The sequence below is a fragment of the Perna viridis genome, chromosome 9 (genome assembly GCF_037379345.1).
Source record: "Perna viridis isolate PV_CMFRI_1.1 ecotype Kerala chromosome 9, ASM3737934v1, whole genome shotgun sequence".
NCBI lineage: Eukaryota > Metazoa > Mollusca > Bivalvia > Mytilida > Mytilidae > Perna > Perna viridis.
The window spans coordinates 29,519,006-29,534,736 of NC_142453.1; the positions used below are offsets into that span (position 1 = coordinate 29,519,006).

Consider the following 15,731-nt stretch of genomic DNA (forward strand, 5'->3'; position numbering starts at 1 on the left):
CTAGCTAAATCTATGTTGGCTATGAATATCAACCAATTGTATCCAATACCATTCAAATATTTGATTGGAATAACTTTCCAATTGTCAAGATTCCCAACCACTAATCTTTTAACCCAAGAAGATTTTAAGGACATAAAATAGCTTCTTAAATCAATCATATTCAATCCCCCCTTCTGGTTTGAACCAATGATAAAGTTTCTTTTGACTTTATCGGGTTTGTTTTCCCATATAAAGCTAAAGCATTTATTTTCTATTTCCTTTATAATCTGTTCTGGTATAACAGTGACCAGACAAGTAAAGTTCAAAAAAGGGTATAATTAATGCTTTGATTATACGAATTCTCCCTAAAATAGTAAGCTTTCTTTTCTTCCAGGCTGCAAAGAGTTAATGCATTTTTTCTATTCGTTTATCCCAATTCAATCTTGAACATTCTACCCTATCATGTCCAAAATATATCCCTAAAGCCTTTATCAGTTTATCGGTCCATCCTATCCCAGCGACCTTATCTTTACATGATTTAAGATTTCCAACCCAGATTCCTTCTGTCTTTTCTCTATTGAGCTAAAGCCCCGAAAAAGATCCAAAAATTTCAAACTCGTTTATGGCTTTCTCTACATCGTTTTTAGAACTACAAAATAATGTAGTATCATCAGCCAATTGAGAGATCTTAATACACCTATTTTCCTTATCTAACTTGATTTGAATGCCTTTAATATTTTGATCTTTTCTGATACGAAGCGCAATGATTTCCACAGCCAGAACAAATAACAAAGCTGATAAAGGACATCCTTGTCGAACGCATCTAAAATTCTTAAAAGTTTGTGATACCCACCTATTATTTATTATACATGTTTGGATATCTGAATATAATGTTTTGACCCACCTAATAAACGAATCATTGAAGCCAAAATGTTTCAGAACTGTAAACATGAAATTCCATTCAAGAGAGTCATAGGCCTTCGAGAAATCTACAAAAACTATAGCGCCATCTATCCTATATGTCTCGGCATAATCAATCACATCTTGTATCTGTCTTAAGTTAAAACATATAAACCTACTTTTGACATAACCAGTCTGATTTTAGTTAATGAGTTTTGGTAACACAAGTTTCAGATAATATCTTCAAATCTACATTTAATAAGGAAATTGGACGATAGTTACTAATGTCTAAGGAATCTCCTTTCTTAAACAGAAGAGACAATACACTTATTCTCTGGGAATTTGAAGGCATACCATCTTCATAACCCATGTTGAACACTTTTACAATTACAAATTTTAACTTTTCCCAGAATTTTCGATGAAGTTCTACTGATAAGCCATCTAAGCCAGGTGATTTATAAAGTTTCATATGAAAAATTGCCTTAGTACACTCCTGAGCAGTAATCTTTCCATCGCACACTGACATGTTATTTTTATTGAGATCGGATTCTAGGACAGTTGTTCCGTAATACGTATATTTTTCATGTGGTTTCCGTCGTTGATTCATGTTTTCGTAATATCTTGAATGGTTCCGGCATATCAAAACTCACATGTTTTGCGTATTTTATACTTTGATATACTTCAAGACTTCCTTTCAAAAACAAGAACAGCAGAAAGTGAAGAAGAGAGAATTGCACATCTTACGTTCAGAGATCATGTAAAAATAGTAGTAACACAGGTTCTAAGTCAATGTAGGAACACCACAAGTAAACGAGCGAGCAGTATTGTGTCAAATCGTACAAATGGTTCGAGTAAGTCAATTATTCAGAAAAAGGCTCAATTAGAAGCAGCCAAGACGAAAATGAAATATGTTCAGCAACAGGCAATGATCATGAAACAGAAAGCAGCTTTAGATGCAGAAATGAGTCTCATACAAGTGAAACAGGAAGCGGATGTTATAGAAACAGAACTAAAGGTAATGGAACGTGCTGAGGTAGTTGATAAAGCAGAAACAGACTCTGTTGTTAGTGAAACTCGTCGATCTAGAACAAATGAGTTTATTGAAAAACACTTTACAGACAATAAAACTGAAACACCTGTTAAATATTCTGAACACATATTCACAACACCTGTGCAACCACAGTCACTTACACAGCCCTCGAGTAGTGGCATGTTGACTTCAACTACTCAAACTTTTGTGCATTCAAATGAACCGTTCATGTCTTTACCAACTCATACAAATATATAATCTGACTATAGGAATACACGTGTAAACCATCAAATATCACATCAAACTCATAGTCATTCAGTGCCTACATTTGTACCGCCAATTGGGCTTACCTTTTCAATCAGTGACAACTAGTGTGCCTATGACACCATTTTACCAGCAATATGCACCAGTTAATGTGCCGCCGTTTCAAATGACCCTCAAGTAGGTTTGTGTCAAACGATCCCTAAAATCATGGCAAGGGAAGATGTAGTACTTTCACGTCTCATTAAATATAATGACAGCCCTATTCAATATTTGTCATGGAAGCAGACGTTTAAGGACGTCATGTCTGAACTTTAAGTTACACCATCAGAACAACTTGATCTTATGATCAAATGGTTGGGTCCAGACTCATCTAAACAGCCGGAATGTATAAAAAGGGCGAGTGCAGGATCTCACGCGGATGCCGTAAACAAGGTCTGGGATAGGCTCGATAATAGGTATGGCAATCCTGAATTAATTGAAGCATGCTTGAGGAAAAAACTTGCTAGTTTTCCTAAACTTTCAAACTCAGCTACTGACAGTCAGCGCCTGTACGACTTATATGATATATTGTGTGAGATTCAATGTGCAAAAACCAACCCTTTGTATTCTGCGATGTACGATTCGTCTACTGGTGTGAATAAGGTTGTATCTTGTTTACCTACAAGTATTCAGGATAAATGGTCATCGCGAGCCAACAGTTACAAAAGTCAACATGGTTTGTTTTTTCCTCCTTTGGACTATTTCGTGAACTTCATTTACGATATGGCAAAATGGCGTACCGACCCAAGTTTTCAGTTCGATAGTAGTACTACGTCTGTCAAACCACCCGCTAGTAATCAGCCACAGTTTCGAGTAAGTGCAAGGAAAACTGAACTATCTGCAAGCTCTCCATCAGAGGAGAAGTTAGTTTGTCCATTACACAACTCTACAACTCACAATTTGAATCAGTGCAGGGTTTTCAAAGTAAACCTCTGAAAGAGCGATTTGAAATTCTTAAGAGAAACAAACTGTGTTTTCGCTGTTGTAGCTTAAAACGGCATACTCAGAATAAGTGTAGAGAAACGATAAAATGTGACATTTGTAATAAGTCAGATCATCCCTCTGGTCTTCATGTGTCGAATGATCAAGGTCCGCGTAAAACCTCTCATGACAAAGGTGCTAATGTTTCAGAACATAACAACCGGCATGGAGGGGAGTATCAGCCTAGTGTCATTTCTTCATGTATCCAAGTTTGTGGTGATAATAGAATCTACAGCAAATCATGTGCTAAGATAATTCAAGTCCATGTATATCACGAAAACAATCCAACACAGGCCCGCATAGTCTACGCACTCATAGATGATCAAAGCAACTATTCTCCAGGTAAACCCGAGTTCTTTGATAGTTTTAATGACAATTCCGAGTACGTAAACTTTACGTTGTCTCCCTGTTCAGGAAAAACATCATCTAGTGGTAGAAAAGGTAGCAATTACGTTGTTGAACCCTTGGATCATAGTGTCAAGATTAAGATTCCTTCTCTTGTGGAATGTACAGATATTCCAAATAACAGGCATGAAATACCTTCACCGGAAGTAGTTGCAAACTTCTCTCATCTTCGTGATCTAGCGTCATGTATATCACCCATTGATAATGACATTCAGATCGAACTTCTTATAGGGCGTGATGTATTACGAGCGCATCATGTCTTGGAGCAGAGATTAGGTGGTACCTTATGCGCATAGATTGCCGCTTGGATGGGTAGTGGACGGAGAATCTTGTGTTGCTGCGACACATCGTCATGATATAACTGTTAACATTACTCACATTCTCCCTAATGGACGAGCAACGTGTATGGAACCATGCGTGAACACATTTACTGTCAAACATAATTCTTTTTTCGAGAAAACATCACAGGACGAAAGGCTCGGTTCATCGGTGGAAGACAAGCTATTCATAGATCTTATGGAAATGAAAGTTACGAAGGATAGTGACAATCGTTGGGTAGCACCACTTCCCTTCCATGAAAATAGACGGTTATTGCCGAACAATAAAAGTCAAGCTTTGCAGCGAGTTAAGTCATTAGATCGTTCGCTTCAGAGAGACGAGGTCAAGAAGAAACACGTTATTGAATTCATGGGTAAAATGTTCAACAACGAACATGCGGAGTTAGCACCACCCTTGCAGGATAGTAGTGAGTGCTGGTACTTACCATTCTTCGGGGTGTACCATCCCAAAAAACCCCAAAAGGTTAGAGTTATGTTTGATTCTTCGGCTGCATTTGGTGGAACTTCGTTAAATGATGTGCTGATGTTTTACAATTTCAAAGTAGATCAGGGTCATCGTGACTATTTGCGTTTCGTGTGGCATGAGAACAATGACATTTCACGACCATTAACATACTACAGGATGACTGTCCATGTGTTTGGGAACTCCCCATCACCATCTATCGCAACTTTCTGTCTCAGGAAATCCGTAGAGTGTGCCGATGAAGACGTCCAAAATTTTGTGTGTAAAAACTTTTACGTTGATGATGGACTGATTTCTTGCCCCGATAGTGACACCGCAGTAAATCTGATGAAACGTACACAGAAAGCGTTAGAGGTTGGCGGAAGGTTACGTCTACATAAAATTGTATCAAACAGTACAACTGTATTACAAAGTTTTCAACCTGATGATTTGTCGACTGACATCAAGAATTTGAATCTAGGGTCTGATAGTCTACCTGTTCAACGGAGTCTAGGATTGTCGTGGGATATTTCTAATGACTGTTTCGTGTTCAAAGTTTCTGGTGAAAGTAAACCGTTTACCCGTAGAGGTGCTCTATCAGTCATAAATAGTCTCTTTGATCCCATAGGTTTTGCCGCACCCGTGACTACGTATGGGAAACTTCTTCTAAGGGAAATGATCTCTACTGTCTCGGGTCCCGTCGACTGGGATGAAGAGTTCCCGCCTCAGCTGAATTCGAAATGGGAGCAATGGGTTTGGTCTCTTGTTCATCTGGAGAATCTTCAGGTACCTCTTAAATATTCGAACATTTTATTCTGTGAAGCTTTGTGAAAGGAGGTACACATCTTTAGTGATGCGTCGAAAGATGCTATAGCATCAGTTGCTTATTTGAAGTTGATTACGGAAAAAGGGTGTGATGTTGCGTTTCTGTTAGGTAAATCGAAGGTGTCACCCATGTATGGTCATACTATTCCCCGGCTCGAGCTCTGTGCGGCGGTTCTCTCTATCGAAGTGGCAGACTTAGTGAAAGAGCATTTGGATATCAGTTCATATGACTTTTACTATTATACTGATAGCAAGATAGTTCTAGGCTATTTGTCAAACGTCGTCCGGAGATTTTACGTATACGTCACAAACAGAGTAAATAGAATACGAGCAGCGAGTTCACCGTCTCAGTGGAGATTTGTACCGACTGACATAAACCCTGCAGACATTGCCACAAGACGGCTCGACGCCAAAAACTTGAGAACTTCAGCATATCTAACTGGTCCTGATTTTTTGCGCAGTGACACACCACTTACTACATGTGATTTCCAACATATAGATTCTGACGACGATCCGGAAGTTCGTAAGGACATAATTGTGAACAAAACAGAAGTTAAGAGTCGTAAATCAATGGCACAGAGATTTGCCTTCTTTTCTACATGGAAAAGTCTAGTAAGAGCCATCTTGTTTCTGAAACGTGTGATCAGGAAACGTCTTAATCAAGGTGAACCGACTCGCTCAGAAGTAGAACAATTCATTGTTGAAGTTGTGCAACAGGACACTTATAGAGATGACACTGACGCGTTGCGAAATGGAAATAGTTTGTCAAGTAAGTCCAACATTCTTCCCCTTGCGCCTATTCTGGATAGAAACATTGTTCTCAAAGTTGGTGGCAGACTGAAAAGTACCAGTTCTTGCAACTCACAACCAATAATTGTTCCGAAAGACCATCACTTAGCCAGTCTCTTAGTGCGTCATTATCACAGTAGCATTCATCATCAAGGAAGACACATGACAGAAGGGGCTCTTCGTTCTGCTGGTTATTGGGTGATAGGAAATAAGAGACTCGTTTCTTCTATAATTCGTCATTGTGTGATTTGTAGGAAATCTCGTGGACATTTTCAAGTTCAGCAAATGTCAGATCTTCCCGAGGACAGATTGTCCCCTGGTCCTCCGTTTACTTTCGTGGGTCTTGACACCTTCGGACTGTGGTCAGTTCTCCAACGTAAGACTCGCGGTGGTTCGGCTCAGCAGAAGCGATGGACGATTTTATTTACTTGCTTAGTTTCCAGAGCGATTCACTTGGAAGTTGTGGATGAAATGAGTAGTGGAGCATTCATCAATGCTTTCCGTCGATTCGTTGCGATCCGTGGGCCCGTCAAATTAGTGCGATCGGACAGGGGAACCAACTTTATTGGTGCGATTCAGGACTTAGGAATAGAAGCGGAATTCATTGAGGGCGGAAAGGTCTCAAAACTTTATCTTCATACGGAACTCTGTGGAAGTTTAACCTACCACATGCGTCACATTTTGGAGGCTCTTGGGAGCGCATGATTGGATTATGTAGAACGATTTTGGATGATATGTTGTCAAAGGACAAGAATAGACTTACACACGATTCGCTTGAGACATTTATGGCAGAGGTTTCGGCCATAGTGAATTCACGTCCTTTGCTTCCAGTTTCATCAGATCCTGAAAACCCAGATATTTTGTCACCATCCGAGTTGTTAACTCATAAAAAAGGTCAAGATGATTATGTTCCGTTTCCCCAATTTGGATTTAAGGACATGTTACGACATCAGTGGAAACTCGTACAGGGTTTATCTGACGAGTTTTGGTCCAGATGGACAAAGGAGTATATCTCGTCTCTTCAAGTCAGGCGAAAGTGGCATCAACCGGAAGTCAACTTGAGCGTTGGGGACATTGTTCTTCTCAGAGAGAAAGAATTGCATAGATCGGTGTGGCCTTCAGCCATTGTAACACAAGTTTTTCCAAGTGACGATAATCTTGTAAGAAAAGTTGAAGTAAAACTCTATAGGGACAATAAGTTTAGTACCTTTATCCGACCTGTAGTTGAACTTGTTCCATTGCTATTCAGAGACGAACAATGACTTATTTTCCGTTGTGTCATATGTACTGATTACATAAAGTACCTTCCTTTTATATTGACTGATTAATGCTAGTTAAGCATTTTGGTTAAGTGAAATTTTGTAGTGATTTTATTTGGTAAAATCAGGAGGGGAGTGTTCTGTAATATGTATATTTTTCATGTGGGTTCCGTCGTTGATTCATTTTCTCGTAATATCTTGAATGGTTCCGGCATATCAAAACTCACATGTTTTGCGTATTTTATACTTTGATATACTTCTAAGTAGCTCATGGCACCAAAGTGTAACTTTATAACATATTATAATACTTTTGAGATATATTTAAAGTCCTGGTTAACCTGTATTTTGCATATCTTTCGGTAGTTCACGATGTTACATTGATTTTCCATTGCGTCATACCATTCGTTGTATGTTTTCTTATTTTTTAACTGTAAACCCATATAATATCAATATCAACCCCTTCTTATGATTTTAAGCAAACCTTTACGCCCTTATTTTTTATTTGTTGCATCGCAAAAGGGTCACGTTCGGTGGATTTTTTTACGTCCTAAATTTTGACCTTTTATGTATTGAAAATCACTGTAGGAATACATGCGAATCTTTTTAATTTTTCATGGAAAGTAATGTGGGCATCGATTTTTCTGCTTTTTCTTGTTAATCGCCAATATTTTACCGCAACCTTTCGATATGTTTTCAAACCTTTTTAGGAGTTGAATCATTTTCATAATATGATTTTTGTATTGCCATATTTTATGTACATGTATTCATTTATTTCTGTAGTACATGTTGTAAGGACTGTCATATTTTGTATTTTCAGTATTTTACCCTCTCCGGAGGTTGGTTCATCAATAAAGCTTAAAGAATTATCAAAACTTCTTCTCTGTGTGACAGAACAACAGTTTCAAAAATATATGCATTACTACCCTCTAAATCCGAACTCTACCCATTTTTCTCTAGCCCTTATTTGTGCCCCAATCATCCTCTGTTCGTATATATTTGTAATTTCTATTTCAAGTTCATTGATATTTCTATCTAGACTTGTATTATCACTATCTGAATCTTTCGATTCATATTTTCCGCGTAACACCTTTTCTAATTCCCTCTAATGTTCCCGATTTAATTTCTTTCGACAATATTGAAGAGTATTTTCCCTTACATGTATCTTAAAAAATATCCCAATGTAAACGTAAATCCCCATTAATGAAATGGTTACTGTTAAAAGTATTATCAATCAACGTGTTAATCAAGTTCACATATTCACAGTCTTGTAAAATAGAGTTATTTAATGTCCAATAGCCTTTTCACTTTTCTTATACACAGGCTTTAAATTTCCTACACACACTCTGGTGATCTGTGTTATTAATAACAGCTGGTTTGATTTTACAATTGTCAATTAGATTAACAAAATCTTTACTAATGAGTATCAAATCAATTCTACTTCCCTGCGTTTTATCTTTTCGCCGCCAAGTGTATTGTTGTGTATTGCCATTTAATTCCCTCCATGTATCAACCAGTGCCCCGTGCAGGTCCGCGTGTTTAAAAGAATAGGCCTGCAGCAGCGCTAAGCTTGTCGTAAAAGGCGACTAAATAGTGCTCAGAAACCTAGCCGGGGGTTAGGCGCTCTGCCCACAGAGCAACTGGGATGTGTCCCCCAGGTGGTGGAATGGGGTACCCCTGGCATGTTACATGCTGGGGTTGTCAGGCTATAATACGGAAAACCTGACCGCAAACCATTGTGGTGCACCGTGTTGGGAAAGATGCCACGTTCCTCACACGTTAAAGAACCCTGCTGTGGTATTCGATAGGAGTAGGAACCTTTGCGCTCCGCCACAGGAGGCTAAATTGCCCGACCTTACCCATCCCCCCTTTTTCTAGTGGCAATCAAAATTTGTCGACCCTTTGTCAAAGAAGTCAAATGGGCCACACGCGAATAAATCGATTTAAAAAAATATTTGGTCTGGAAAATTTTAAAATTGAATTTAAAGTTTGGTGTCCAAACCATTTGTTGTGTCCATTATAAATTTCGACGAAGCTTTTTATTGACACTTCCAAAAATGTACCATTCGCTAAGATTTGTATTTGTGATTGACAACTTAATATATGTGCAATACCTGAAACTATGACAAGATATTTCAACATTTAGATGCGTATTGCTTCTGGACAGTTATTCAAATTAAAAGGCAATTTATAATTTGTAAATATGTCGAACAAAACCCATTTCATAAGTTTTTGTCTGTATTGCCCAATTATGTAATCAAATTTATTATATATCAAGTGTGACATTGCTTATTTAATCGTGCATACCAGTGCTAAATAAGAAGTTACTTTTAAAAGATAAAAAACGGTTAAAAACATACAAATAGTAGTCAATTAAACGTGATAAAAAGAACAAAAAAGACTCGTTCTACCTTACAATTATGTAGTGTTTCAAATAATTATGTAGTTTTGTATAATTTCATATCCCAAGCGTTTAGATCAAAATATTCTTTCGTTGAAAACAAATAACAATACAGGAAAAAAACTCAATTATTTTGTTATCAGTTGAACGTAACAAATTTAGGTCAATTGAGTTGTTAACATGTTTGTAAACTTTTTAAACCTCCTATGGAACAAATATGTAATGACACACTACAGTATTTCCATTAAATTATCATTTGTTATTGACAGGGGAAAGGGAGCCAGGACATTAAAAGTAATAAAAAAAAGAAAAAAACACACACAACAAAGACTGAATTATCGTTCTGTATGTATTTGGTATGTTGCAATTAAATGCACATGTAGTTATCATTCGAGTGATGTCTCAAATAAAACATGAAAAGCAATGACAATTGAGGTATTCTGTTCAGCTTAAATTTTCTTGTGACGGCCAGACCATTTCATTTAAGTTTTTATGTGTTTGTGGATGTGTGTCAACACACCTAAGATGTAAAGTAAAAGAGTTTACTCCATCGATTTTGGTATGCCGTATGTGTACAGCATACCGAAATTGAAAACAAAAAATATATCTGGTATTTTTGTATTTTGACAATTGTCGTATTTTGTTATACACGGAAAAAGATAAGCGTTACTTGTGTAAAAAGGCCGGACGTAATTTAAAAAAAAAGAAACCCGGACGTTTTTAGTTTATTTTCAAATTATGTGTAGTGTCGGCACTAAAGTGTAAAAAAAAATGCAGTATTTTTTCCGCTTTCAACGTCACTTTTTTTTAAGTACAAAGGTGGACCTAAGCATCTTCTTTAAAGGATAATTTTTGATGTAAAATCATGACATGTCCCCTTAAGAACCGCACCCGTTTATATTTATCATATTAATGAATAAGGTGAAAATACATAAATATGTGTATATATTTGTTACTTATGAAGGTATACTCGATATTTAGCGCTTAAACGTTGACTAATTGAAAACTGTTAAACAACTCACGCTGTACTACCCGATAAATATCTACAATGTTTTGGTTTTGGTGATGCATACGACACTTTTTGTTTTTCGTTTGATTTAAAAGAATTCAATCAATTTATGCTTTGTTATGAAGTCAAATAACCCTGCAATGAAGGAAACTCTACACTTCCTTTAGCCTTTTATCAAATACATTGCTCTAGAAAAAAAATGAATGACTATAGAAAATTAAAGCTGACACGTAATTCATGTCAAGGTTTCATTGCAGTAAACATTCTTACATTGTTAATTAACTGATGATTTCTATGGGCCACAAAGGAATCATTAGGTCATTATTTTTCCCCTGTTTTCAATAGGAAATAGTTTTATAAATGTCATGAAAGATATTTATAACATTTAAATATATTGAAAGGGGTAAGCGCTTTAATTTCGATAATATCACGATTAAAAAAACTGAATGTGAAAAGTAGTGGAAATGATTTTTGACCGTCGACCCGAACATCATTTAATATTTGTTTTTTTTTCTATGGTTAATTGTATCTTAAATTGCCACATGGTCTTAGTATCGTATTAATTTTCCCATAGACTTCTATAGTGAAGTGCATATTTTTAAGTTTTTTTTTTTAAATATGTAAATTGATTCAATAAAACTTTCACTTATGTAGCATTTCTAAGGACATGTGAAAAAATAATTTCCCGCAAAGAAAATAGGGTGAGTCCACGAAGATCGGACAGAAAAGTAGTCTTGAACTATAAATAGCCATTTTCCCTACTTTCACCTTTTCGGTGGAACATTTTTATTATTGTTCATATCTTTTGACAAAACATTAGTTTGTAGAGAGGCAAAAAGAAAATGCACTATATTTTTCTAGCATCCATGTTTTGACGTACACCCGCTAAGGGATGTGCAATTCGATACTGGTACCATATATGATTAGCGTCTAGTGTAAGGTAAAGTGTATTATTGTATGCTTTGTTTTTTTTTTTTTTTTTTTTTTTTTTTTTTGTTTTTGTTTTTTGTTTTTTGTTTTTTTTTGTTTTTTTTTTGTTTGCCGGAAGTGTAAAATCAGCGAACGGAACGTCAGTTTTCTGCAAAAGTAATCCTACGCCCGAGTAATGGAAAGACCGACAAAACAATTTCCTTACCTCTTATATGATGGTTTATCATTATATTCATTGGCAACACAATAATTTAATACAATGCACAAGGAATCAATTTAAATAATCAATAAGTGCATATTACAATTATATTCATGAAACCACACAAGTGCATCAAACAATTTAAAGTATTTCTGACGACCGTTTTCATTTGCTCTAATCCGAAATAAGTCCATGTCTATCTTTTTAAAAAGACTCTAGCAACTACTACAGCTAGAACACCAAACATCATAATACTGGGATTAAGGGCACTGGCAGCGTTATCTGGTGATGATGAATTATTCTGTGCCTCAACTATGGTTAAAAAATGGAAACAATAATAGAATTATGTGTAATATTCAAATGTCTCTTTAGCGTTACATAAAGTACAAACAGATGGATTGATTTATGTAAGCTCCAAGATAATGTAGAATTAAAATTTGCATCCTTTAATTACCAAAATACTTTGTTAATAATCAATGCGTGTACAAGAACGATATTGTGGTATTTTAATTATATAAATTACATTACGCAACAGTCAAAAGGAAGACAATGGGGCCATCTCTCTGATGTATTAAAACCATTCTTTGATTTATTTTTATTTCTGTCACTCCAGTTCAGTCATAGTTTGCATACAAAATGTACTGATAGCTAAGCGCACTTAATGAATCCAATGAATTAAGATGGTTTTTAAGCATCAATAATTTGTTCATGTGCCTTGCGCAGTAAACTAATTACATACAATAAATGAACAGTCAAATCAACAAAATGAGAAAAATAAACTGGAGCCAACTCCCCTTGCATTATGTAAAATAGTTATAAATTGACAATTATCATTTTGTCTTGGAAATAACAAAACTTAAATAGTAGTAAAATATTAAACACATTCATATACAACTTTCAAAACAAACTGTATATCATATCATTCTTACCTGAACAAATTAATGACATAAACAGAACGAGAAACCGTGCAGTCATTTCCAGTATCTAAAACAATTAAACAAACTGTTATTAATTATTATTAAGCCATTATCTGACAATAACATATGTTATAAATTCAAAGGTATCTCTTAATTTTAATACAATTTTGATGGAGTAGTGAATTATCTTATATTTTCAGTGTAACAAATCCAGGACCTTTGCGAGTATAAGCGTCATAACAGTTTTATCTCGTGACGTTACCGGTACTTGACGTCTCTGACAATTTAGAGCATGGAACTACCGATTTTGTTATCAAAATAACGGTAAATTATTGATAAAATCTAGTTAAGATGATGAAAGAAGATAATTTGGTATGGTGAATATGTCAGAGACAACAACCCCAACGGGATGAAAAAAGTGTCAGTTCAAGAAAGTTCACGCGACTGCAGTACAGGCTGCAGCTATTCACAACACAAAATTTTTCACAGATAAAGCGAAAGGACTGACGCGATCACAATCCTCCCCCTTTTGAAACTGGTCACTGTCGAAAAAAAAAATTACACCATTAAACATATCTAAAATTCAGTTAAAATGTCCGAATCCCTAATTAAACCTTAAATAAAGAAACTTGTAATACGTTGTGTTATAAAAACATAATACTACAAACAGTTAACTGACAAGCCAGCACCAGACCAGATGTTTACTTACAAAACGTTTTGCACTTATCGTATGTAAATCAAGTGATAATCATTTGATAACCATGAGTAATTTAAATATTACCAATAGCCCCAGAACACTTTATGATACAACTTCAGTACAAATCATACAACTCATTGTCATAATTGGGTTATTCAGTTTTTTCAATAAATTATTCTTTAAAAAATAAGAGCATTTCCGAGCTATATTTTACCCAAGTAATCAAAATTAAAAGTTATTATGTAATTCTTTTAAAAAATAAAGATAAATTATTTAGTTAAAATGTTATATCTATCATTTACTATAATGTCAGAGTTAATATTGCTACTGCAATTATACTAAGCCCCTACTATCCCAGTTTGTTTTAAATATAGAGTATGGTAGCGCTTGAACTTTGAGTGAAAAAAAAATAAACAAAATACAATATGTGTTTACTGCAGTTATAAATTTAAAATGCTATTAAAATTGAAGTATCATTGATTTTTAATTTTTTTTAACTTAACTAAGTTATATCTTATTTTTTCCTATCTTTATAAATTAAATTGGAAATTGACAGAAAACATTCAAAACACCTTCTTCAAGATTTGCATCTTATTTGTTTCTGTACAGTCATAGTGTGATGCACGCCCGATTTAAATAGCTTTAAAATTTGCAAAACCCTAACAGTAAAATCATTCATACTGTAATATACGTACAAGTGACATGATATCCAACGATGTTGCAGTTTGAACAATTTCCTGGTATTTCGTCTTTATCTGGAAAGAATATATGTTCAGTTTGATTTAGCGAATTAAAGATATACATTTTTTACTACATATATATGTTAAACATTTTTAGTTATTTCCTTATAGAATTACTTCCTTTGCACAAAGATAAAAAAAGCTCTAATTAATTACTAAATACACGCATTCACACACGTGAAAAAATATATGATCAAATAGGATTTATTTCAGCAAGATATATATGTATGTTTATTGCACTTTTGATAATCAACATACTTTGTTGGTTCATTTTGGACCTATATTTGTGCGATTTTGTAATGCTATTTAAAAATAATTTTACTTTACTCTATAATTTTACCTTACCTGACAAAACCCTTTTTATTAAAGAAAGATGCGTATGTGGAAACTTAAAACAGACAACCGTTATTATACCATCCCAACGGTTTTAATTACGTATGATTGGTTACTAGTAAAGCGTAAACGTTTCTGAACTCTGAACTTATTTGCCGTTTGTCTAAAAAATCCACTTCTTTGAAAACGTTATAAATAGAATGATTATGCGTTTCTAGGTATTCATCTAAACAAAATAAATCTAGAATGTGGTCAAACTATGATCAATTTACAGTATACATCATATAACATGTTCCTGTAATGAATTAATAGTTAAATAGTCTTTTAGTTACAAATGTTTGACTTAAGTCAGTAGATATCGAGAAAAATGAATAAAATTATTTTATCAGGACGCCTCATAGACCAAACAACGTATCAAAATTCACATTTGTTGTGAAATAATGCCTTTTTTCTATACCACTTCAATGGGAAAAATTCAATCTTTTGTTTGATTATTTGGATCAAATTCATTAAGGACACACACCTTGAAAAATATCAAAAATATAATGGAGGATTTCATTTTTTTAAACGGTAATCCAGAATGCTTTACATTTATAGTATTTCAGATGCATTAGATAACATTGTGTGACTGTAGTTCTTTATGTGTTTGTGTGTGTGTATGCATAATTTAACCACACGTTTTCATTATTGGCAATTCTTATATTTTACACAGTCTTTTAGTTTATTTACGTTCAGAATATAGGCCTTTAAAATTCTTTTTGATATAACATGAAATCATATTTTTGACTTACCTTACCTGACCAAAACCATTTTAAGATTTAAATGAGCAGTAACTTTAAAAAAATAAAACAATATTATACCATCCCAGTGATTATTACTGATTAGTTACCATAAAGTGTAAGCCATTTCGAACTCTAAACTTCAGTTTTGTAGAAAGAGTCTTAAAACGTGAGAAATTTATAAGTGGGATGGTTATGGATTTTCCACGCCTCCACGCAGAGAAAAAATGGTCAAATTTGATATTTCTGCGTCAAAATATTGTTACCAAAAAACATTGTTTATCTGCAACAATAATTAGTTTAAAATTCAGTTGTGTTTTTTTTTTTTTTTTTTTTTTTTTTTTTTTTTTTGTGAAATATCGGAACTTGTATCAACATCACGAAACTCAAAAAGCGTAATCTTACCGAAACAAAGATTTCATTGAGCTAAAACTACAATATCTCATTAAAAATTTTGATCGCATTCCTAGATAAAGGA

At 34.7% G+C, this 15,731-nt stretch overlaps 2 protein-coding genes and 1 long non-coding RNA gene across 3 annotated transcripts; 2 read left to right on the plus strand and 1 right to left on the minus strand.

Moving 5' to 3' along the window:
• The first annotated feature begins 4,003 nt into the window (after positions 1-4,003).
• On the plus strand, positions 4,004-5,209 carry LOC148607689 (uncharacterized). Its single transcript, XM_088543558.1, has one exon. It carries the CDS (start codon positions 4,004-4,006, stop codon positions 5,207-5,209), a length of 1,206 nt encoding a protein of 401 aa, XP_088399684.1.
• Positions 5,210-5,332: 123 nt separating this feature from the next.
• LOC148607690 (uncharacterized) lies at positions 5,333-6,697 on the plus strand. Its single transcript, XM_088543559.1, has one exon. The coding sequence runs from the start codon at positions 5,333-5,335 to the stop codon at positions 6,695-6,697; it is 1,365 nt and encodes a 454-aa protein (XP_088399685.1).
• Positions 6,698-11,850: 5,153 nt separating this feature from the next.
• On the minus strand, positions 11,851-14,586 carry LOC148607691 (uncharacterized). The gene is made up of 4 exons (XR_015915250.1): positions 14,487-14,586; positions 14,097-14,156; positions 12,717-12,771; positions 11,851-12,099 (listed from the first exon to the last, which is right to left on the minus strand). It is a non-coding gene; the product is annotated as an uncharacterized LOC148607691 (long non-coding RNA).
• Positions 14,587-15,731: the final 1,145 nt, after the last annotated feature.

What these genes read in the sequence shown, in the direction of transcription:
- LOC148607689 (XM_088543558.1), top strand. Translation starts at nt 4,004, where the DNA reads ATGGAACCATGCGTGAACACATTTACTGTCAAACATAATTCTTTTTTC.
- LOC148607690 (XM_088543559.1), top strand. Translation starts at nt 5,333, where the DNA reads ATGTATGGTCATACTATTCCCCGGCTCGAGCTCTGTGCGGCGGTTCTC.